We start from the raw sequence: 24,500 nt of genomic DNA on the forward strand, positions 1-24,500 counted from the left end.
CAGCTGTAATCCCAGCACTTTGGGAGGCCGAGGCGGGCAGATCACCTGAGGTCAGGAGTTCGAGACCAGCCTGGCTAACATGGTGAACCCCCGTCTCTACTAAAAATACAAAACTTATCCAGGCATGGTGGTCCAGGCGCCTGTAGTCTCAGCTACTTGGGAGGCTGAGGCAGGAGAATTGCTTGAACCTGGGGGGCAGAGGTTGCAGTGAGCTGAGATCACGCCATTGTACTCCAGCCTGGGAGACAGGAATGAAACTCTATCTCAAAAAAAAACAAAAAAAAACAAAAAAAGAACCTGGCCGGGTGCGATGGCTCACGCCTGTAATTCCAGCACTTTGGGAGGCCGAGGCAGGCAGATCAGGGGATCGGGAGATTGAGACCATCCTGGCTAATACGGTGAAACCCTGTCTCTACTAAAAATACAAAAAATTAGCTGGGCGTGGTGGCGGGCACCTGTAGTCCCAGCTACTCAGGAGGCTGAGGCAGGAGAATGGCATGAACCCGGGAGGCAGAGCTTGCAGTGAGCCGAGATCGTGCCACTGCACTCCAACCTGGGCAACAAAGCGACAGAGCAAGACTCCATCTCAAAAAAAAAAAAAAAAAAAAAAAAAAGAACCTTTGCTGAAACAATGGGGGATGATAATAAAACCAACCCAGAGGAAAACAGCCAAGAGACCATTTCCTGGTGACATGGTTCGGGTCCTTAGATCCAGCTGTGCCTGAAGCTTGAGTTATCCTAAAATTTGTCTGAGATAAGCCATTACGTCTCCTCCTTTACGTCAGCCGGTTTGAATTTGGTTTCTGTTACTTGCTACCAAAAGAGTACTGACTAATTCAGAAAGCTTAAACAATCTATTTGAATTCAGACAGCTAATAAATGACAAAGAGGGGCCTGGAACACAGATTTTATGTTTCTGATCCTGTGCTCTTAGATGAAGTGTAATGGCCAGAGTGAAGGTGGGGTGGAAGAGGCAGTGAGGAGAACGCCAAGGCCAGTGTGAGGGGGCCCGACTGAAAAACAGGCTAGGGAAGCTAGAATAGGAAACAGGGAGTCACCAAAGGTGCTTGAACACTTTGTGTTTTTTTTTTTTTTTTTTTAGAGATGGGGTTTCACCATGTTGCCCAGGCAAGTCTCAGACTCCTGAGCTTAAGGGACCTGCCTGCCTTGGCCTCCCAAAGTGCTGGGATTATAGGTGCGAGTCACCACGCCTGGCCATGCTTGAACAATTTAAATGAGACATTTAAAGAAGATAATGAGTACTTCTGTTTCTTTTTTCTTTCTTTTTTTTTTGTTTTTGAGACGGAGTCTCACTCTGTCACCCAGGCTGGAGTGCAGTGGCACGATCTCGGCTCATTGCAACCTCTGCCTCCTGGGTTCAAGTGATTCTTCTGCCTCAGTCTCCTAAGTAGCTGGGACTGCAGGCGCATGCCACTACGCTTGGCTGATTTTTGTACTTTTAGTAGAGATGGGGTTTCACCATATTGGCCAGGCTGGTCTCGAATTCCTGGCCTCATGATCCACCCGCCTCGGCCTCCCAAAGTTCTGGGATTACAGGCGTGAGCCACCGTGCCCAGCCCTTTTTTTTTGAGACGTAGTCTTGCTCTGTCACTCACTGCCTCCCAGGTTCAAGCTATTCTTCTGCCTCAGACTCCTGAATAGCTGGGACTACAGGTGCGTGCCACCACGCCCAGCTAATTTTTTGTATTTTTTTAGTAGAGACGGGGGTTCACCATGTTGGTCAGGCTGGTCTTGAACTCCTGACCTTGTGATCCACCTGCCTTGGCCTCCCAAAGTGCTGGGATTACAGGAGTGAGCCACTGCGCCCAGCCTTGTGTTCTGTTTCTTAACATGGGGGATGGTTTTAGCTCCCCACATACATTCATTCTAAATTATGCTGATATGTTTTGTATGTACTTCTGAATACATACATGATGTAATTCATCATTTTTTTTTTTTTTTGAGACAGAGTTTCACTCTGTCACGCAGGCTGGAGCGCAATGATGTGATCCTGGCTCACTGGAACCTCCATATCCCTGGCTCAAGCAATCCTCCCACCTCAGTCTCCTGAGTAGATGGGACTACAGCTGTAACCACACCCAGTTAACTTTTGCATATGTATATATTTTTTGGTAGAGATGAGGTTTTGCCATGTTGCCCAGACTAGTCCACCTCAGCCTCCCAAAGTCCTGGGATTACAGGCATGAGCCACTGAGCCCAACCATTCATATTATTATTATTATTATTATTATTAATTTAATTAAATTAATTAATTTACTTATTTATTGAGACGGAGTCTCACTCTGTCGCCAGGCTGGAGTGCAGTGGCGCAATCTCAGCTCAGTGCAACCTCCACCTCCTGGGTTCAAGTGATTCTCCTGCTTCAGCCTCCTGAATAGCTGGGACTACAGGCACCCGCCACCACGCCCGGCTAATTTTTGTATCTGTAGTAGATACGGGGTTTCACCATGTTGGCCAGGATGGTCTCAATCTCTTGACCTCGTGATCCACCCACCTCGGCCTCCCAAAGCGCTGGGATTACAGGCGCGAGCCACCGCGCCCAGCTATTTTTATTTTTTTGAGACAGAGTTGTGCCCTTGTTGCCCAGGCTGGAGTGCAATGGCACGATCTTGGCTCACTGCAACCTCCGCCTGCCAGGTTCAAGCGATTCTCCTGCTTCAGCCTCCCGAGTAGCTGGGATTACAGGCATGCACCACCCCGCCTGGCTAATTTTTGCAACTTTAGTAGAGACAGGGTTTCACCATGTTAGCCAGGCTGGTCTCGAACTCCTGACCTCAGGCAATCTGCATACCTCGGCCTTCCAAAGCACGGGGATTACAGGGGTGAGCCACCGCGCCCGGCCTATTATTATTTTTTTACCCTTATACATAGGTAGGGTTGGTTGGTTGTCGTCTATAATTTTTAAAAATAAAAAAGAAAATAAATGATGTAGTGGTGGTGATCTGCTGAATGGGATGGAGAAGAGAGACCCTGGAGTCAGATGTGGAAAGGAAGCTGGTGCTGAGATGAGAGCTTGGACTGAAGAAGGTATGGAGTGGGACAGTGGGAACTGTCGGGGAGGGGGATGGGAAGGTAAGAGGCGCCTCACAGAGAACGGGAACAAGGATGTGAGGAAAATGTAACTCCAAATGCTGGTGATGGTGACAGGAACAGGGTAACTGGGAGTGAGAGGCCGGTCTAGGGTAGGGGTATTAAGGTGGGTGGTGGCTACATTTTGAATGTGTTCAAATCAAATCGAGTCCAAGCTGTGAGTCTGGCATCATCTGGTTGGAAGCAGCAGAAGCCTACTCATGCTAGCTCAAGATGGGGAACTGGAAAGTCCAAACTGGAAGCTCCTCCCTCTGTAACTTCAGGGCACGTGGTCTTCCTTCTGTTCTTCTCTGCATCTGTTTCTTCTGCTTCCGTGTAGGGAGGGCAGACCTGGCAGAAGCTGGAGTGCCCTGAGAATCCCCTGGGGTGGGAAGCTGCTGAGCAGGGCATGCCAGCTGGACAGGGCATCCAAAGAGTCTCCAGGCCATGAACTGGGTGAAGGAGGACCCTGGTCACCCCAGGCCTGGGGTCAGCAAGGCGTAGGATCTGTGTTCAAGGATAGCAAAAGAAGAGACTGATTTTCATTTGGGAAGGGGAAACAACAAGGTCAAGTTCAGAGAATGAGCAATGCCGGATGAGGGTGACAGAAGGCCTTACTGGCCAATGGCATTCTCTTTGGGGTTCCTCCTTTCAGGCTCAAACAGGCTGTGCCATCCTCTCCGCTGCCCTGGCCCCTCCAGACTCCTTTTCCTCACTCCAAACTCCTTAAAAGCCGCCCGTGCCCCCAGCTCACCTCCTATACACTCCTCCATCGTCAACACCAGGCCCACCCTGCCGACACACCTTAGAAACGGGTTATCAGTGTCTCCAAGGATTTTCTTGTTGCTATAGCCAGGCAACAGATACTCTTCAGTTGTAATCTTATTTCATTCATTCATTGTTCATTCATTCATTTACATCAACAAATATTTGTTAGGTCCCGACTGCTTATTGTATCCCCAATACTGGGGATACAATATTGAACAAGTTTGATGAGTTAAAGATTCTCTGTAAAGGCAGCATCTACTTCTCCCACCCAAGGCGCCACACACACGCACATGCATGCAAGCATATATGTTCACTTTCTCTGTTAACATCCTCCCCAAAGCCTCTGACTTGGGGCCCAGCTGCCAGGCATGCGATCTGTGTGGGACACAGACAAATGGGAAGGAAGTTGGGCTGGGAGCCAGAGGAAACTGGGGAGGAAAGGGGGCAGACAGCCCAGAAGGGGCACCCCAGGACGTGCTTATTTGCTAGTGGCCCAGGGAGTGCATAACTCTGAATGGCAAGCATCCAGTGGAGAAGGGCACCCTGCCAGGGTCTCAGGTTCTGGGCCACTTCAGGCAGTTCTTGAGCCAAGGCCCTTCCCAAAGGGTGAGAGAGGCCCCTAGGGGCCTGGTGCCAGCCTTTCCAGGGGCAAGCAGCCCCAGGAACATGCCTGTCACCTCATCCTCCTTTTCTGAGTCCTTGGCTTTGATCCTGGAGCATGCCACTCCCAGGACTACTCCTGGAGAGGGGAGTCTCTGAGCAGGTCCCCGGATTCTGGGCAAAACACTGGCCTCCTACAGTGTAAGGAGCCAACCAGTCAGGGCTCCAGCTGGCTGAACGCCCACGGGTTCTGGCAATAGAAGGTCCCAGAGTCTTGCTTTCTTTCTTTCCTAGGGAATTATATAACATAAGTGAACAATAAAGAGGAAAAGGAGAAAGAATAGGAGAAAAGGAGAAGAGAAGAAAGAGTGGGAAAGGAAGAAGGAGGTGGAGGAGAGTAGTTTTTTAAAAACATAACCCTGATCATATCATTTCTCTGCTTAAAACCTTTTGATAATTTCCTGTTGCTCCTTAGATCAGCCCCTCTCTCCCTCCCTCCCTGCCGGTCCGGCCTTACTGGGGTTCCAGGGCCTAGTAGGATATGTTCACACAGGTCTTGTGGGAAATTGCCCCATGGGGTTGCAGCAGCTGAAACAGAGGTAGCACCATAATGGCCCATCATAAGGAGCATTGGGGAACTACAAAAAGGGGGTGGGGGGCTGGGCGTGGTGGCTCACGCCTGTAATCCCAGCATGTGGGGAGGCCGAGGCGGGCAGATCACTTGAGCTTAGGAGTTGGAGACCAGCCTGGCCAACATGGTGAAACCCTGTCTCTGCTAAAAATACAAAAATTAGCCAGACGTGGTGGTGCGTGCCTGTAATCCCAGTTTCTCAGGAGGCTGAGGTGGGAGGATCATTTGAACCTGGGAGGTGGAGGTTGCAGTGAGCAGAGATCGCATCTCTGCACTCCAGCCTGGGTGACAAGAGTGAGACTCAAAAAAAAAAGGGGGGGGGGGAGGGGCGTTCAGTCCCAGCTCTGTGACCTCAGGAGAATCATGTCTCCTCTCCAAGCCTCCTTTTCCTCCCCTGTTCAGTGGTCAAAGAGAACAATCCGGCCCTGCCTACCTTACTGGGTTATTATGAGGCTCAGGGGAGATAAAGAATCTAGAAACCCTTTGTAAATTATCAAATACCGAACAAATAAGGCATTGTTCCTACTACTGAGTAAATTACCTTGACAAGTGTTAGAGACCTGCCCCTTTCATCTCACAGAGCTTCTCTTTCTAATAACCTTTTGTGTCATTATTGCACTTTAAGATTTTCAAAGTACTTTTATTTGTATTGTGTCATTTGCTCCTGACACCATCATTGTGTGGGTGGCTGGGCAGGGCTGCCCCTTGCTGGGCATATAAGGGCACAGGCTCAGAGGGGTGAAGTCACCACGAGTCCCGGCATCAGAGGTCCAGCATCACGCGGCATATTGTGGCTGAGCCAGGCCTGAGCTCGGGTTTCCTGACTCCAACTGGGGACCTGCTCCCAGCTCTTGGGGCTGCTCTGCTCCCAGCATTGACCAGCTGTTGTTCTGTTTAGATTCTAAACCTTCAGAGCCCACAGACAGGATCTCCTTTAGGGGGATTCACTTCTCCATAGCAGTGAGCATGGTCTTTGGGTGCAGCTAATTCAGAGGACACTTGAGCCTTTGCCAGTGAGACAGGCTTGGGTTGTTTTCTTGTTTGTTTGTTGAGACAGAGTCTCACTCTGTTGTCCAGGTTGGAGTGCAGTGGCACAATCCTAGTTCACTATAACCTCCACCTCCCAGGTTCAAGTGATTCTCATGGCTCAGCCACCCGAGTAGCTGGGATTACAGGTGTGCACCCCGACTCCCAGCTAATTTTTGTATTTTTAGTAGAGATGGGGTTTCGCCATGTTGACCAGGCTGGTCTGGAACTCTTGACCTCAAGTGATCCACCTGCCTTGGCCTCCCAAAGTGCTGAGATTACAGGCGTGAGCCACCATGCCTGGCCCAGGTTTGGGTTTTAAAAATCGACTCAACCCAGGCTCGTGAGTTTGCCAGGCTCCTTTATCACTCCTTGTGATAGTGGTCAGCAAACAGCCAGGTCACAGGTGTTCATTTTGGACCATCTTGGAAGCCTTCCTCCAAGTGTGGTTCTAACCATACAGGCTGCAGAATGCCTAGGGACTCCATAAAATTCATGGCTCAATCTCACAGCTACTGAGGGTTATTGGTATCCAGGGTTAGCGCTAGGCAAGGAAATCCACGGGTGTTCCCTGACCTGGAGTTGCTCACAGTTGGAGAAACAATACCACACATGAGGATAACAGCAAAGAAGGTGGTACGAGGGCCCTGGATGAAAGATGCTATGAGCTCTCAGAAATGCAGAGATTGGGGCTGGGCATGGGGCTCACGCCTGTAATCCCGGCACTTTGGGAGGTGGAGGCAGGAGGATCACTTGAGCCCAGGAGCTTGCGATTGCAGTGAGCTATGATTGCATCACTGCATTCCAGCCTGGGTGACAAGATCATCCAAAGTCAAAAAAGAAAGAAAGAAAAAGAAACAGAGAGTGCTGGGTGTGATGGCTCACACCTGTAATCCCAGCACTTTGGGAGGCAGAGGCGGGAGGATCACCTGAGGTCGGGAGTTTGAGAGCAGCCTGACCAACATGGGGAAACCCTGTTTCTATTAAAAATACGAAATTAGCTGGGTGTTGTGGCACATGCCTGTAATCCCAACTTGGGAGGCTGAGGCAGGAGAATCGCAGGAGGGAGACGTTGCGGTGAGCCGAGATTGCGCCATTGCACTCCAGCCTGGGCAATGAGAGCAAAACTCCGTCTCAGAAAAGGAAAGAAAGAAAGAAAGAAAAAGAGAGAGAGAGAGAAAGAAAGAAAGAAAGAAAGAAAGAAAGAAAGAAAGAAGGAAAGAAAGAAGGAAGGAAAGAAATAGAAAGAAAGAAGAAAGGAAAGAGGGAAGAAAGGAAAGAGGGAAGGAAAGAAGGAAGAGAGAAAGAAAAGAAAAAAGAAAAGAGAGAGAGAAAAAGAAAGAGAGACAGAGGAAAAAAAAAAGAAAGAGAGACAGAAAGAAAAAGAAAGAGGCCGGGCACGGTGGCTCACGCCTGTAATCCTACCACTTTCGGAGGCCGAGGCGGGTGGATCTCCTGAGGTCAGGAGTTTGAGACCAGCCTGGCCAACATGGCAAAACCCTGTTTCTACTAAAAACACAAAAATTAGCCAGGCTTGGTGGCATGTGTCTGTAGTCCCAGCTACATGGGAGGCTGAGGCCAGAGAATCGCTTTAACCCAGGAGGCGGAGGTTGCAAGGGGCTAAGAACACGAAACTGCCCTCCAATCTGGGTGACAGAGTGAGACTCCATCTCAAAAAAAAAAAAAAAAGGAGGCTGGGCGCAGTGGCTCACACCTGTAATCCCAGCACTTTGGGAGGCTGAGGTGGGCGGATCACGAGGTCAGGAGATCGAGACCATCCTGGCTAACATGGTGAAACCCTGTCGCTACTGAAAACACAAAAAATTAGCCGGGCATAGTGGCGGGCGCCTGTAGTCCCAGCTACTGGGGAGGCTGAGTTAGGAGAATGGTGTGAGCTTGCAGTGAGCCGGGAGTTGGAGGTTGCAGTGAGCCAAGATCATGCCACTGCACTCCAGCCTGGGCGACAGAGCGAGACTCTGTCTCAAAAAAAAAAAAAAAAAAAAAAAAAGAGAAAGGAAGAAAGAAAAATAAGGGAGGGAAGGAAGAAAAGAAGGGAGGGAGGGGGAAAGAGGAAAGAAAGAGAGAAAGAAAGAAAGACAGAGAGAAAGAAAAGCAAGGCAAAGAAAGAGAAAGAAAGAAAGAAAAAAAGAAAAAGAAAGAAAGGAAGGAAAGAAGGAGAGGAAGGAAGGAAGAGAGAAAGAAAGAAAGAAGAAGGAAAGAAGGAAGGAAGGAAGGAAGGAAGAAAGAAAGAAAGAAAGAGAAAGAAAGAAAGGGACAAATAGAGAGCGCTCTCTGGGACTCAGAGGCCCTGAGGAAGCTTCCTGGCTGAGGATACCACCCCCAAGTGGTCTCCAAGTCAGCCTGAAACATTCTTGCTGTTTGTGAATCACACTGGGAAACCGCCCTTGCAACATTCCAGGAGGCAAGAGCCTGGACCTTGGTCTGACTGCTGATTGACGGTGAGTCAGGGAAAAGGGCATCGGACAGGCAGCCGGGAGACGCAGGGCTTTGTGCCTTGTTCTGCACATGAGCCAAATGAGGAGGACAGATTCAGGCACTTTTCCTATCAAGGTGAAATGCCTGGGAGACCAGAGTTTGGCCCCAACCTTGTTGTCCTGACTTCCCACTGTAGCAGCCTCCTCTGAAATAGGTGATGATTTCAAGAGGGAATGCCAGGCTGGCACTGGCAGTCCCACTCTGAGATTTAAGAAAGAGCAAAGTTTGGTTGGGCGCGGTGGCTCATGCCTGTAATCCCAGCACTTTGGGAGGCTGAGGCAGGCGGATCACCTGAGGTCAGGAGTTTGAGACCAGCCTGGCCAACATGACAAAACCCCATCTCTACTAAAAATACAGAAATTAGCCAGACGTGGTGGCGCACACCTGTAGTCCCAGCTACTTGGGGAGGCTGAGGCAGGAGAATCACTTGAACCCAGGAGGTGGAGGTTGCAGTGAGCCAAGAATGTGCCACTGCACTCCAGCCTGGGTGACAGAGTGAGACTCTGTCTCAAAAAAAAAAAAAAAAAAAAAAGAAAAGAAAAGAAAAGACAGAAAGGAAAAGAAAAGAAAAAAGAAAACAGTATACAAGAATATCTTTGTGACCTTGGGGTACAGGAAGAGTTTTTAAGCAAGATCCAAAAAGTGCCAAGCCAAATAAAAGATTGATAAATGTTTCTACATTAAAATTAAGAAATCCTGGCTATAAAAGGGCACTATGAACAGAATGAAAAGTCAAGCCACAGAGATGATGGTTGGAATGCATATAAGCAACAGAAGGCTGAAATCCAAAATAAGCAGTAAGAAAGGCAGGCGACTGAGTCAAAAAATGAGCAATGACTTGAACAGGAAATTCACAGAAAATATGGAAATGCCAAAAAGCATATGAAAGAGTGCTCAATTTTATTTGTTATCAGGGAAACCTAAATTAAAAGCACGAGATACCAAATATCTAAAACTAAGAATGACATTACTAAGTATTGGTGCTGATGTGAAGCAACTGGACCTCTTGCACTGCTGGGAGTGCAAATTGTTATGCCCACTTTGGAAAACAGTTTGACATTATCTGAAGTTGAAAATAATGCGTTCTCTGTGACCCAGCTATTCCATTCCTAGGTATGTACTTGTTATGGTCTGAATGTTTGTGTCTCCCTAAAATTCGTATGTTGAAATCCTAACCCCCAAGGTGACAGTATTAAGAGGTAGGGCCTTTGGAAGGTGATTAGATCATGAAGTCATAGGTCCCGTGAATGGGATTAGCACCCTTACAATAAAAGAGGCTGAAGGAGCTTCTTTGCTTGTTCTAGCATATAATGACACAGTAAGAAGGTGCCATCTATGAAAGAAGCAGGACCTCGCCAGTCACCAAATCTGCTGGTGCCTTGATTTTGGACTTCTCAGCCTCCAGAACTGTGAGCAATAGATGTTTACTCTTTATAAGTTGCCCAGACTATGGTATTTTGTTACAGCAACCAGAACCAACTAAGACAATACCGAACAGAAATGTGTTCAACTTACACAGGGTACATGGACAAGAATATTCATGGCAGCATAATTTGTAATAATCCCAAAGTGGAAACAACCCAAATGTCCATCAGGAGCCGATCATGGGTAGTATATTCATAAAATAGGATATTATATAGTAATAATGAATGGACTATAGATAAAACAAACACAGATAAATCTCTCAAATAAAAAGAAAAAAAAAGAGAAAGAAAAGAAAAAAGTTAGGTACATGGCTGGGCGCTGTGGCTCACACCTGTAATCCCAGCACTTTGGGAGGCCGAGGTGGGTGGATCACTTGAGGCCAGGAGTTCGAGATCAGCCTGGCCAACATGGTAAAACCCTGTCTCTACTAAAAATAAAAAATAAATAAATAAATAAGGAAGGAAAAATAAAAAGAAAAAAGCCGGGTACAAAAGAATACACACTATATAAGTTTACATAAAGTTCAAAAGCAGGCAAACCAAAACCATAATCTTTAGTTGATAAAAGAAAAAAGAAAAGGTAAGAATTACCAGAAAAGCTAGGATAGTGGTTACCTTTAACGAGTAAGGGGGAATTCCTGACAGCAGAAAATCCTGCAGGGGGCTTCTAGGATGGTGGCAATATCCTATTTTTGGCCTGGATAATGGGCACATGGATATTGTCTTATAATAATTCTGAGCCAGGCATGGTGGCTCACACCTGTAATCCCAGCACTTTGGGAGGCCGAGGTGGGAGGATCACGAAGTCAGGAGTTCGATACCAGCCTGACCAACACGGTGAAACCTTGTTTCTACTAAAAATACAAAATTGGCTGAGCCTGGTGGCGCACACCCGTAATCCCAGCCACTTGAGAGGCTGAGGCAGGAGAATTGCTTGAACCAGGGAGGCAGAGGTTGCAGTGAGCTGAGATTGGGCCATTGCATTCCAGCCTGGACAACAAAAGTGAAACTCCATCTCAAATAATAATACTTTTTTAAGCCGTGTGTTTATGTACCATGCACCTTTCTGAATGTGTTTTATTTGATTAAACTATGTGTAATTGCCAATATGCAGTCATTTCTTTTTTTTTGCAGACTGCAGATCACAGAACTTTATTAAGATGAAATCACTGCGAATTACATAGAAGCTACCAGACTAAGCCAAAATCCATGAGGTTCATGTGAACTTACAGTTACAGAAATAAGAAACAAATGGCATATCCAAAACCATAAGGAAATATCCTGATGCCCAGGTGATGAAGGCTGTGGGGAATAAGTCCACACATTTATTTCAAATTGTTAAAGAGTTTGTGGGCCACACAATGGTCCGTTGCATGCAAAAAGTCAAAGAGCTCCTCCGTGCAATCCTCTTCTGCATGTGATTGAGAGGATACACGCTCATCACAGAGCTCCAGCCACTCCTGGGCCTTTACACATTTCTCCAACTGCTGGCATTGCTCTCTCACTGTTGTTAGGGGATCCTGATGTAGAAACACTAATTCCCCCTCTTCTTCTTCCTCCTCCTTAGGATCTCCGGACTCGGTCAGCATCTTTCGCTCGTCCTCCAGTCCTATGTCTGGCTACGGTTCTGGATTCAACACGAGCAGCAACTGCGGCACCTAATCCACTTCAGGATCTAGAAGGACTTGTAAGAGTCACTCAGCTGATATCCGGCGATCTGGCCTGAAGTCAATATGCTGTCATTATTAACCTACAAAATGAGAATTCATGTGATTCAACCCAGTATTTCACACACACACAAAATAATTTACTAAGGCTGGGCGCGGTGGCTCACGCCTGTAATCTCAGCACTTAGGAAGGCCAAGGCGGGTGGATAACCTGAGGTCAGGAGTTCGAGACCAGCCTGACCAACATGGAGAAAGCCCATCTCTACTAAAAATACAAAATTAGCCAGGCGTGGTGGCACATGCCTGTAATCCCAGCTAATAGGGAGGCTGAGGCAGGAGAATCTCTTGAACCCGGAAGGCAGAGGTTGTGGTGAGCCAAGATCGCGCCATTGCACTCCAGCCTGGACAACAACAGCGAAAATCTGTCTCAAAAAAAAAAAAAAATTACATTAAGTTAAGCAGCTATTCAAAATGATGGTTGTGGCTGGGCACAGTGGTTCACACCTGTAATCCCAACACTTTCAGAGGCCAAAGATGGCGAATTGCTTGAGTCCAAGAGTTTGAGACTAGCCTGAGCAACATAGTGAAACCCCATCTCTACAAAAAATAAAAAACAAAAAAATTAGCGGGGTGCCGTGGTGCTGTAGTCCCAGCTACTTGGGAGGCTGAGGTGGGAGGATCACCTGAGCACAGGAGGTCAAGGCTGCAGTGAAACGTGGTTGCACCACTGCACTCTAGTCTGGGTGACACAGTGTGACCCTGTCTCAAAAAAAAAAAAAAGGAAAAGAAAAAAAGATGGTTGTGAAAACTATTAATAGCTTAATTCACCATTTATTCATTAAGCAAATATCTCCTGGGGGCTTATCATGAACCAGGCATATTTCTTTTTTTTTTTTTTCCCGAGACGGAGTTTCACTCTGTCGCCCAGGCTGGAGTGCAAAGGAGCCATCTCGACTCATGGCAACCTCCGCTTCCCGGGTTCAAGTGATTCTCCTGCCTCAGCCTCCCAAGTAGCTGGTACTACAGGCGCCCGCCACCACACCCGGCTAATTTTTGTATTTTTAGTAGAGACGGGGTTTCACCATGTTGGCCAGGATGGTCTCGATCTCTTGTCCTCATGATCTGCCTGCCTCAGCCTTCCAAAGTGCTGGGATTACAGGCATGAGCCACTGTGCCGGGCCTGAACCAGGCATATTTCTAGGCACTGGGAGAAATTATCTCATTGCACATTAATGGGAAGAAGAAAACATAAACAGATAAAGAAATATCTAGAATGTCATATTGTGGTAAGTGCTGTGAAGAAAAACAAAATGGAGTAAGGATATAGGGAATGACAAAGAAGTATTTTAGGAAGCACAGACAAAAAAGCTTCTCTGAGGAGATGACATTTGCAAATACAAGTGAATGACAGGAAGGAGGGAAGCCGAGTGAGACGCTGAGAGAGAGAGCTTGCAGGCAGAGGAAAGAGCAAGGCGCAGGCCCTCAAGCTGGAAGGTGCTTGGCAGGACTGAGGAACAAGGAGGCCAGTGTTGTTGGATGAGAGTAGGGAAGGGGGGAATAGGAACACATGACACAGGAGAAGTGACCAGGAGCTTGATAGAGTACAGTGTACGTGCCCCAACAAGGACTTTGGATTTCATTCTTTTCTTTCTTTCTTTTTTTATTTTTTTGAGGCAGAGTCTCTCTCTGTCACCCAGGCTGGAGTGCAGTGGCATGATCTCGGCTCACTGTAACCTCCGTCTTCCGGGTTCAAGTGATTCTCCTGCCTCAGCCTCCTAAGTAGCTGGGATTACAGGCATGCACTACCATGCCCGGCTAATTTTTTGTATTTGTAATAGAGACAGGGTTTTGCCATGTTGGCCAAGCTGGTCTTGAACTCCTGACCTCAGGTGATTCGCCCACCTCAGCCTCCCAAAGTACTGGGATTACAGGCGTAAGCCAGTGCGCCCGGCCTGTATTTCGTTCTGAGAGGGATGAGACATCATTGGAGGATGGAGAGGAGGAGGTAGGATGATTTGATGTGTAGTTCTGAAGGAAGACTCTAGCTGTTCTGTCGCAGAGGGAGAGTAGGAGGATAAGGGTGGAACCAGGGGTTCCTGTTAAAATACTACTGCAGCATGCAGGTGAGAGATGTAGGGGGCATGGACTAAGAGGGTAGTGGTGGTAGCGCGGAGAGTTTTGGAATCAGGATCAACAGATTTTCTAAGTAGAACCGGGATGGCATTTGTTGATGAATTGTATTTAGGGTAAGAGGAAGAGGAGTCAACATGTACGATGCTTTAAAACAAAATTGAGACAATTCTATATATAGTTTGGTCAAAACTCTTTTAAAAATGTTCTTAAATTACTTTTGGAACAAGACACTTACTTATAGCAAATTAGAAGAACTCGAGTTGGGGAGACACAATATATTCATAGACGGATGGATAGCACCATTTAAAAAAGCAGATGGTAATTGCACATCGTACAAATTGCCCCAGAAGGTAAGGAGAGGAAGAGGCCCCTAGGTCTGGAGGAGGCAGGTCTTTACTGAGGAGGCAGGTAGTGTTGAAAGAGGAAGGTAGAGTTAGACCAGATAGAGGTGGATTGAGGGCTGAGCCTTAGGGCTTAGGACAGGGTGGTAGGAAAAACGCTGTCTTTCGAGTGGGAGGAATTAGGCTCAAGTTCCAGTGCAGCCACTTACCAGGTAAGTGAATGTGAAGATTAGATAAAACATCTGTGACCCACCCATTAGGTTCTCAGTAAAGGGGAACAACTATGAACTGTTCTTTTTATAATATCCAGAGTCTTAATTTTCAGATTTTTCTATGATTTTTTTATTTAGGTTGACAAATCCTGTTCACCAGAAATTACAGCAGAGATTGTAGACAGGAAGCTGCAGGGGAAAGACGCGCAATTGAGAAATCAAGCTTAGACACATTTGGTAGACTCCTATAGTTAGGTAATAACTCATACAGTTAGGTAATTGCATAACGATTGATAGCCCAGAAATTGGAGCTCATCCAGTAATTCTGTCACATAGTCATGTCTCCCTCTGCTGGCAAAACTTGGTTGGTTTGTTTTTGATTTTGTTTTTGAGATGTCGCCCAGGCTGGAGTGCAGTGGTGCGATCTTGGCTCACTGCAACCTCCACCTCCCAGGTTCAAGTGATTCTCCTGCCTCAGCCTCCTGAGTAGCTGGGATTACAGGCTCGTGCCACTAGGCCTGGCTAATTTTTGTATTTTTAGTAGAGACGGGGTTTCGCCATGTTGGCCGGGGTGGTCTTGAACTCCTGACCTCAGGTGATTTACCACCCACCTCAGCCTCCCTAAGTGGTGGGACTACAGGCGTGAGCCACCGCACCTGGCCTGTTTTTTTTGTTTGTTTTTTTAGAGACAGGGTCTCCCTCTGTTGCCCAGGCTTGTCTCAAACTCCCAGGCTCAAGGGATCCTTTTGCCTCAGCCTCCCGAAGTACTAGGATTACAGGTGTGAGTCATTACACCCAGCCAGAACTTGGTTTTTGTAGGGTAAATCCAAACCTGAATTACTTGTATTTGAACATTTGTAGACCCCAGGATTACCAAAGAGTGAACTCTGTCTTCTTTGTGTAATCTTACTGTGGCTGTCACTGGGACCACACTGGAAGAAGGTGGTGGAACGGGAATCCCCTGTGGAAAAATGACTTTTTTTGTTGTTGTTGTTGTTGAGACAGAGTCTCACTCCATCACCCAGGCTGGAGTGCAGGGGTGCAATCTCAGCTCACTGCAACCTCTGCCTCCCAGGTTCAAGCGATTCTCCTGCCTCAGCCTCCCCAGTAGCTGGGACTACAGGCACCTACCACCACACCTGGCTAATTAAGGTATTTTTGGTAGAGGCAGGGTTTCTCCATGTTGACCAGGCTGGTCTTGAACTCCTGACCTCAAGCAATCTGCCCGCCTTGGCCTCCCAAAATGCAGGGAAATACAGGCGTGAGACACTGTGCCCTGCCAAGAACTTTCATTATCAAAGGAAATGCAGCAAAGGAGCTTCTTCCTCCCACCAAGCCAGTGACGGGTCTGTATTCAATGAAGCTGTCATTCAAACCAGGACTGGGAAGCAACTGATCTGTACCTTACCATCATAGGAAGCTCACCCCGTGGCACAGGGGAAACACTAGGAGGGCTGCAGGTTTGGAGTCTGTAGACTGTGCCACTTGGCTGCGTTTCCTTTCTTAGTCACTTAATCAGTCTGAAGCTTAGGGTCCTCCTTATAATGTGAGGATATTAATAGTTTCTTCTCTCCTGGGATTTATGTGAAGATCAAGTGAGTAACAAATGTGATAATACTTTATTAACTGTTAATCACACTACAAATCTAAGGGTTTATTACTGTGATTTCTTTGTCTCACCTTTCCATTCTCTTGCCTTGAAGGTTTTTTTTTTCTTTTCTTTGAGACAGAGTTTTGCTCTTACTGCCCAGGCTGGAGTGCAATGGCACGATCTCGGCTCACTGCAACATCCGCCTCCTGAGTTGAAGCGATTCTCCTGCCTCAGCCTCCCGAATAGCTGGTATTACAGGCGCCCAGCTAATTTTTGTATTTTTTAGTAGAGACAGAGTTTCTCCATGTTGGCCAGGCTGGTCTTGAACTCCTGACTTTGTTATCCGCCCACCTCGGTCTCCCAAAGTGTTGGGATTACAGGCGTGAGCCACCACGCCCGGCCTTTTTAATATTTATTTATTTATTTATTTATTCATTCATTCTTGCCTTGAAGGTCTTTAAACATTCATTCATGGCCAGGTGCGGTGGCTGATGCCTGTAATCCCAGCACTTCGGGAGGCCGAGGCAGGTGGATCACCTAAGGTCGGGAGTTCGAGACCAGCCTGACCAACATGGAGAAACCCTGTCTCTACTAAAAATATACACAAAAAATTAGCTGGATGTGGTGGCGCATCCCTGTAATCCCAGCTACTTGGGAGGCTGAGGCAGGAGAATCACTTGAACCTGGGAGGCAGAGGTTGTGGTGAGCCGAGATCGCACCATTGCACTCCAGCCTGGGCAACAAGAGCAAAACTCTGTCTCAAAAAAAAAAAATTAATTCATTTGCTTAATGACCAATATTAACTATATTAACTATATAACAATATTATATAATAACTATATTAACTATATATATATATATTTTTTTTTTTTTGAAATAGGGTCTCACTCTGTTGCCCAGGCTGGAGTGCAGTGATGCAATCTTGGCTCACTTCAACCTCTGCCTCCTGGGCTCAAGCCATCCTCCCACCTCAGCTTCCTGAGTAGCTGGGACTACAGGCACATGCCACCACACCTGACTAATTTTTGTGTTTTTTGTTGAGGTGAGGTTTTGGCATGTTGGCCAGGCTGGTCTCGAACTCCCGAGCTCAAGCAATCCACTGGCCTGGCCTCCCAAAGTGCTGAGGTTACAGGCATGAGCCACCGCCCTCGGGCAAATACTAACTACCTTAATTGCAGCCAGAACTGTGTTGGGTATGGGAAAAGGAGACACAAAGACAAAAAACATGGCTCTTGTCTTCAACACTTTATGGTGAGAGAGACAGACTCAGTTAGCCACAGTACAAGTCAAACTGTGATGAGTACTAGGGGTCTAGCTAAACAGAGAGCTATAGCAACATGAAGAAAGGAACTTTTTTTTTCTTTTTTACAAATTAATTAATTTTTTTAAAAGATGGGGGTTTCAGTATGTTGCCCAGGCTGGTCTTGAACTTCAGCGCTTAAGTGATCCACTGGCCTCAACCTCCCAAAGTGCTGGGATTACAGGCATGAGCCATCGCACCTGGCCAAAAGGAAAAATAATTCTGGTAGAGTCAGGGGAGTCAAATAAGTCTTCCCAGAAGAGGTGATGCTCATATGGGACTTTATTTATTTGAAAAAATATTTATTGAGCACAAACTATGTACTGGAAGCTGCACTAGTCTTTGTGATCACAAAAATGAATAAAGCAGACATGTTATGACCTCACAGACCAGAGGAGGTGGACAAATTATGATTTAATTATACTTGTACTAATTTCTATGAAGGAAAGTACAGGGAAGGATGAGAACCTATTACAGAGGGACATACCTAGGTTGGTAAATCAAGAAAAATATCCTTAGGGAGGGACATTCAAGCTGAAATCCAAAGGATGAAGAGAAGGTATCTAGGCAAAGATGGTGAGGATAAATATTCTAGAAGCAGAGACACAATGTGTAAAGGCCCTGTGACAGGAAACTGGAAGGGAGCTGAAGAAGGTCATTGTAACTAGAGCACGAGGGGCAAGATGGAGAGTGGCATGTGATGTGACAGAGATGTGCACAGGTGCCATGTTGTGCAGGGCGTTGCTGACTGCGTTAATGATGTGGAGTTTACATTAAGACCAGTAAGAACTGGCCGGGCATGGTGGCTTACGCCTGTAATCCCAGCACTTTGGGAGGCCAGGGTGGCCGGATCACCAGGTCAGGAGATCAAGGCCATCTTGGCCAACATGATGAAACCTCGTCTCTACTAAAAATGCAAAAATTAGCTGAGCTTGGTGGCGCGCACCTGTAGTCCTGGCTACTCAGGAGGCTGAGACAGCGAGAATCACTTGAACCCGGGAGGCAGAGGTTACATGGAGCCAAGATCGTGCCACTGTACTCCAGCCTGGCGACAGACAGGGACTCCATCTCAAAAAAAAAAAAAAAAAAAAAAAAAAAAAATTCAATGAGAAGCACTGGAAGCTTTTTTTTTTTCTTTTTTTTGACGGAGTCTTGTTCCGTCACCCAGGCTGGAGTGCAGTGGCGCGATCTTGGCTCACTACAGCCCCTGCCTCCCGGGTTCAAGTGATTCTCCTGCCTCAGCCTCCCGAGTAGCTGAGACTACAGGCGCGTGCCACCACACCTGGCTCGTTTTTGTGTTTTTAGCAGAGACGGGGTTTCACCATGTTGGCCAGGATGATCTCGATCTCCTGACCTCGTGATCCGCCAGCCTCTGCCTCCCAAAGTGCTGGGATTATACGCGTGAGCCACTGCACCCGGCCTGGAAGCTTTTTAAGCATGGGGTGACATGATCAGATAGGTGTTTTTACTTTTACTTTTTTTTTGAGACAGCGTTTCACTTTGTCTCCCAGGCTAGAGTGCAGTGGTGTGATCTTGGCTCACTGCAACCTCTGCCTCCCAGGTTCAAGCAATTCTCCTGCCTCAGCCTCCCAAGTAGCTGGGATCACAGGACTGTGCCACCACACCTGGCTGATTTTTTTGTATTTTTAGTAGAGATGGGGTTTCACCATGTTGGCCATGCTGGTCTTGAACTCCTGACCTCAGGTGATCCACCTGCCTTGGCCTCCCAAAGTTCTGGGATTACAGCCATGAACCATAGCGCCTGGCTGATTTTTACACTTATTTATTTATTTATTTTAGAGACAGGGTGTTGCTCTGTCACGCAGGCTGGAGTGCAGTGGTATGATCATGGTTCACTGCACCCCTGAATTCCTGGGCTCTAGGGGTCCTCCCACCTCTGCCTCCCAAGTAGCTAGGACTACAGGCATGCACCACCACATCTAGCTTTTAAAACAAATTTTTTTTTAGAGATAGGGTTTTACTATGTTGCCCAGGTTGGTCTTGAACTCTTGGCCTCAAGCCATCTTCCCACGTTGGCCTCCCACAGTGCTGGGATTACAGGCATGAGCCACTGTGCCTGGCCAGATAGATGTTTTTAAAAGATTACTTTCTTTTTTTTGTTTTGTTTTTTTGAGACAGAATTTCGATTTTGTCACCCAGTCTGGAGTGCAATGGCACAATCTCAGCTCATTGCAACCTCCACCTCCAGGGTTCAAGTGATTCTCCTGCCTCAGCCTCCCGAGTAGCTGGGATTACAGGCGTGCACTACTTTTTGTATTTTCAATAGCGACGAGGTTAATTTTTGTATTTTTAGTAGAGACGGGGTTTCACCACATCAGCCAGGCTGGTCTTGAACTCCTGACCTCAGGTGATCCATCCACCTGAGCCTCCCAGAGTGCTGGGATTATAGGCGTGAGCCACCGTGCCCAGTCAAAAAGATTGCTTTCTAAAGAATGAATACATAGGGGTAAGAGCAGACTCTGAATCTCCCCATTCAGAGAGGCCAGATTGGAGGCTACTATAGGAAGTCAGGCCAGAGAATACGATGGCTTGGTCATGATAGCCCCTATGGAAGTAGAAAATAAATGGATAAATCTGAGAAATATGCAAGAAGTTGGCAGAATTTCGTATTCAAATGGATTCAATGTATTCAAATGGATACACTGAGACTGAAGGAAATGCTATTTACAGAGCTACGTAATATTTTTGGAGGGGAGAATAATGAGTTCAGTGTGAACAAGTAGAAATTCAGGTACCTGGAGAGCCACCAAAGTGGCTCTGTCCATTACAGAGTCGGATATAGAGGTTTAGAACTCAGAAGAGAGGTCTGGACTGGAGATACAAATCTAGGAACTATATAGACAATAATGGAAGCCATAAGCTATAATGACACTAGAGGGTGGCACTGGAACTCACTGATGTCCTTGGTAAGAGAGGTCTCTATTGCGTAGTGAGAGGAGAAGCCATATAAGTTTGTTTTTTTAATTGAGATGGGGCTGGTCTCGAACGCCTGGCCTCAAATGCTCTTTCCACCTCGGCCTCCCGAAGTTCTGGGATTACAGTGTGAACCACCGCACTGGGCCAGTCATGTGAGATTGAGCAGTGGAATGAATAGAAGCTGAGGCTATGTAGACAGAAACAGACACAGTTAGGAAGACTGAGTACAGTGGCTCACGTCTGTAATCCCAGCACTTTGGGAGACCAAGGTGTGAGAGTCACTTGAGTCCAGGGATTTGAGACCAACCTCAGCAACAGAATGAGACCTGGCTAATGTTAAAAAATATTGTTTTTTGTTTGTTTGTTTTTGTTTTTGTTTTTTGAGACAGAGTCTTGCACTGTCACCCAGGCTGGTGCAATCTCGGCTCACTGCAACTTCTACCTCCCGGGTTCAAGGGATTCTCCTGCGTCAGCCTCCCAAGTAGCTGGGATTACAGGTGCCCACCACCATGCCCGGCTAATTTTTTGTATTTTTAGTAGAGACAGGGTTTCATTATGTTGGTCAGGCTGGTGTCAAACTCCTGACCTTGTGATCCCCCTGCCTTGGCCTCCCAAAGTGCTGGGATTACAGGTGTGAGCCACCGCGCCCGGCCTAAAAAAATATTGTTTTTAATTATCCAGGTGTGGTGGCATGCACCTGTAGTCCCAGCTATTCGGGAGGCTGAGGCAGGAGGATGGCTTGAGCTCAGGAGTTTGAGGCTGCAGTGAGCCATAATCATAACACTGCACTCCAGCCTGAGTGACAGAATGAGACCCCTTCTCAAATAAATTAATTGAAATAAAAACAAAGTTAGGACATTTCGGGCAGAGAAGCAGCATGAGCAAAGACAAGGAGACACGAAAAAGTGGGGTGTGTTTGGGGGACTTAAGCTAATCAGAGTGGCTGGAGACTTGAGTATGTAAGAGGAAGGAAAAATGAAGACAGTGGTGAAAATGGAGACGCTGAAGTGAACAGCCTTGAATGCAAAGGACAAGAGAAAAGAAAACTGCTATTTCTGGAGTGCCTCCTATGTCGTAGGAGTTTTTGCATACATTATCTCACTTAATCCTGATGTGTAAGGTAAGCCCTCTTTTTTTTTTTCAGAGACAGGTTCTCACTCTGTTACCTAGGCTAGAGTGCAGTGGCACAATCATTGCTCACTGCAGCCCTGAACTTACGGGCTTAAGTGATCCTCCTACCTCAGCCTCCTGAATAGCTGGGATTACAGCTTGAGCCACCACACCTGGTCAATGTAAGCATTCTTATCCTCATTTATTCCACTGAAAAAATAGCTGTTCAGAGAAGTTAAATAATTTCCCCAGGATCACATATCTTTTTTTTTTTTTTTTTTTTTTTTTTTGGTGAGATGGAGTCTTGCTTTGTCGCCAGGCTGGAGTGCAGTGGCGCCATCTAGCCTCACTGCAATCTCTGCCTCCTGGGTTCAAATTATTCTCTCAGCCTCTCAAGTAGCTGGGACTACAGGCATGCACCACCATGCCCAGCTAATTTTTGTATTTTTAGTAGAGATGAGGTTTCATGATGTTGGCCAAGATGGTCTCGATCTCTTGACCTCATGATCCACCCGCCTCGGCCTCCCAAAGTGCTGGGATTATAGGCGTGAGCCACCGCGCCTGGCCTAGGATCACACATCTTGTAAGCAATGCAATTCCAATCTCCCTCTCACACAAGAGGATCTGGGTAAGTCCCCTGCCAGGTGGTGACATCAAGTGGGGAGAACAGGGTGAGAATCCCTTTTATCCAGCGCTGTAGTGTCAGATACATTAGCCTAAGCAGAGAAAGGGCATTCAAAACCCAAAGCCGAATGCAACCAGAAAATAGTTGAAGAACTAAAGGATCCATCCAGAAATCATGTTGTGAGAGCCAAGAGGGGTTAGTCTACGGAGCCAAAACCCCACCCCGTAATTGGTCCAAAAGCCATGTTAATCATAAGCAGTGGAGCTTAATCAAGGAGAGGGTGGAGGGAGGCCAGGGAGCTTCAGAAGCGGGCAAGCTCTCAGCTAAGTCTCAAGCCTCTAGTCCAGCTCACGCTAAAGTTCTGGGATGGGGAAGAGTTAAGGAGGTAAATTTTGTTGAGTTGGAAAACAAAACAATTGGGTCCTCTAGAGGATAACATGCTTGGAAATGTTTTGTGGAAAGACTCTTCTGGTGCCTCTGTGAAGAAGGGTCTCCAGGTTTCAGATAACAGCACCTCTCAGTCTGGTTCTCATATGGAGAGTAAGGACAGCTTGGGCTCAGTCCACAGACTCAACTGCCCTCTGCAGAGTGGACCATGGATAGGACTCTGGCTTGGTCCTTGGCCTTGTGGAATTACACTTCATTTGTATCCTACAGGAAAAAAAAAAAAAAAAAAAAAGATTAAGACTCCCATAGAGGAACACCAAGCACAGACATGGTCTATCCAGGATACTCAAGGAAGCAGGAGCTGTCAGGCAATCCAAGCCAGGGCAGGACTTCTCATGGTACAGTACTTCATGATTCATTATTTCATTTGAGCCTCCCAACCATTCCATGAAGTACTTGTTAATTATTTCTTTCCCGCCTCGAATTTTTAAAAAAATAAATGAGGAAACTAAGGCTGCAGCAAGGGGAGTGACTGCTCAAAGTCACTCCGTTGGATGGCCATCAGAACTGGAACTTCAATCCAGGTTTTGTCTTAGGTAAATTCTGTGCCTCTTTCACTATAGGAAAAAAAAAATTGCTAAGGGAAGGCTTCGTGGAGGAGGAGGTGCTTGAACTGCCCAAGTGGCAGGGCACTAAGTGCCGAAGGGTGACAAGGCCTCTGGGCAAAAGCACAAAGATGCTGCACAGCAAAGCCAGTTAAAGAAACAAAACACAGTTCCGGGAATGTGCACTCCTTGAGGACAGGAAGGACCCAGATCCTAGAATGGGGCCTGGGGCTCAGCAGGCGCAGGATAACTGAAGAAATGGCTGTCTGGAACACAGATTTTTCTATAGAGGAGTAGTGGCGGTGAGGCTGCGAAGGCGGAAGATGGAGAGCCTTTCACACAAGGAAGGCGGTGGAGGAGGAGCGAGGGGGCTCCCGGGTGCTTGTGCGGACATGAGGTGCGAGAGAATCAGCTGGAAGGTGGGCTCCAGCAGAGAGAAGAGGAAGGCCAGAAGTAGACCGGGACAGGGGGAGGAAAGGACAGAGTCAAGGAACATTTAGGAGTTCGGTTCCCGGAGGCCTGGCGACACCCTGACGGGGAGGGGTGACGCGCACCCATTTGCAGGCAGAAAGGCAGGAGCAGGGGGGTGTCCGAGGATGGTGGCTCGGAGGGACCAGGCATAGGTGGTGCAAGCTCAGCAGTCACTCAAGGGGTGGCATGCGGATGAGGGAGGCGCCTCCCGGACTGGGGGACCGGGAAAGGCATTAGCAACCTGCCAGAACCCGGTTAACAAAGGCAGGACTACAATTCCCGGCATGCTCGGCCTCGGTGGGGTGACGGCGGGCGGTGGCTGCGCTGCACCCGACTGGTGGGCGCAGGACCTGGGTCGGCACCGGAGCCTGTCATCCCGGAGCGGTCGGCGGGGGTGCAGAGACGGCGATGCGCCCCTGTGCCCCGCACCCGGGCCGCTCCGGGCTCGCGCCTCCCGCCCCGCGGCCCCGCCCCCTGCCCCACCCCAGTCGGGAGGCTTAGCTGGGGCCGCAGCGCGGCGGCAACATCACTCTCGCTGCCGCTGCTCCGCCCCATCCCCTTCTGTTTTTCTCTCTCATTCTCCAGTGGCGGCGGCGGGGAAGGCGGAGGCAGAGGCAGCAGCAGCCGCGCTGGCTGCAATGAATGATCCCCCAGCTTGGGGGGAGGACTCCAGGTGAGCCTCTGCCCTCGGGAGGCCCGGGACCCCCGGCCGCCCACGACCGGCAGCCCACGCTATGGATCCCTAGAGGAAGGAGGAGAAGACAGCTCGCCGCCCACCCCCATCCCATTTTCCTCTTCCTTTATCTCATTGTTGCCGAAGCTGTTTACGGCAGCGCTCCCTCTGCTCCAGCATGGGGCGGGCTCCGGGCACGGCTGCTCGGCAGGCGCTGCTCCCGCGGCGACTGGGGGATTCTGCCTAATTCACCTCCCAGCCGGTGCAGAGAGGACCGGAGAGCGGTGGAGGCCCGGACTGCAGCAGCGTTGGGGCCACCTCCCAGCGTCCCCACCCTAGGAGGCTGCATGCGGATTGAAGAGCTGCGCCTGGGGGCTGGGCCGGCCCCGCTGATCCCGACCTAGCGAGCAGGA

At 48.0% G+C, this 24,500-nt stretch overlaps 1 protein-coding gene across 1 annotated transcript; it reads right to left on the minus strand.

The window, feature by feature from the left end:
* Positions 1-11,231: 11,231 nt before the first annotated feature.
* Positions 11,232-23,969, minus strand: LOC100973130 (cytochrome b-c1 complex subunit 6, mitochondrial-like). Its single transcript, XM_055107378.1, has 2 exons — positions 23,745-23,969; positions 11,232-11,654 (listed from the first exon to the last, which is right to left on the minus strand). The coding sequence occupies exons 1-2, from the start codon at positions 23,967-23,969 to the stop codon at positions 11,361-11,363; spliced, it is 519 nt and encodes a 172-aa protein (XP_054963353.1). The 3' UTR covers positions 11,232-11,360.
* Positions 23,970-24,500: the final 531 nt, after the last annotated feature.

The sequence above is a fragment of the Pan paniscus genome, chromosome 12, assembly GCF_029289425.2.
Source record: "Pan paniscus chromosome 12, NHGRI_mPanPan1-v2.0_pri, whole genome shotgun sequence".
In the NCBI taxonomy this organism is placed as follows: domain Eukaryota; kingdom Metazoa; phylum Chordata; class Mammalia; order Primates; family Hominidae; genus Pan; species Pan paniscus.

Bases quoted from the DNA above. Each gene is read 5' to 3' on its own strand.
- LOC100973130 (XM_055107378.1), bottom strand. From the start codon at position 23,969: ATGGGGCGGAGCAGCGGCAGCGAGAGTGATGTTGCCGCCGCGCTGCGG. The intron at 11,655-23,744 runs GTGCAGCGCAGC...CCAGAACCGTAG, and splicing joins GTCCTGCGCCCACCAGTCGG to CCAGACATAGGACTGGAGGA.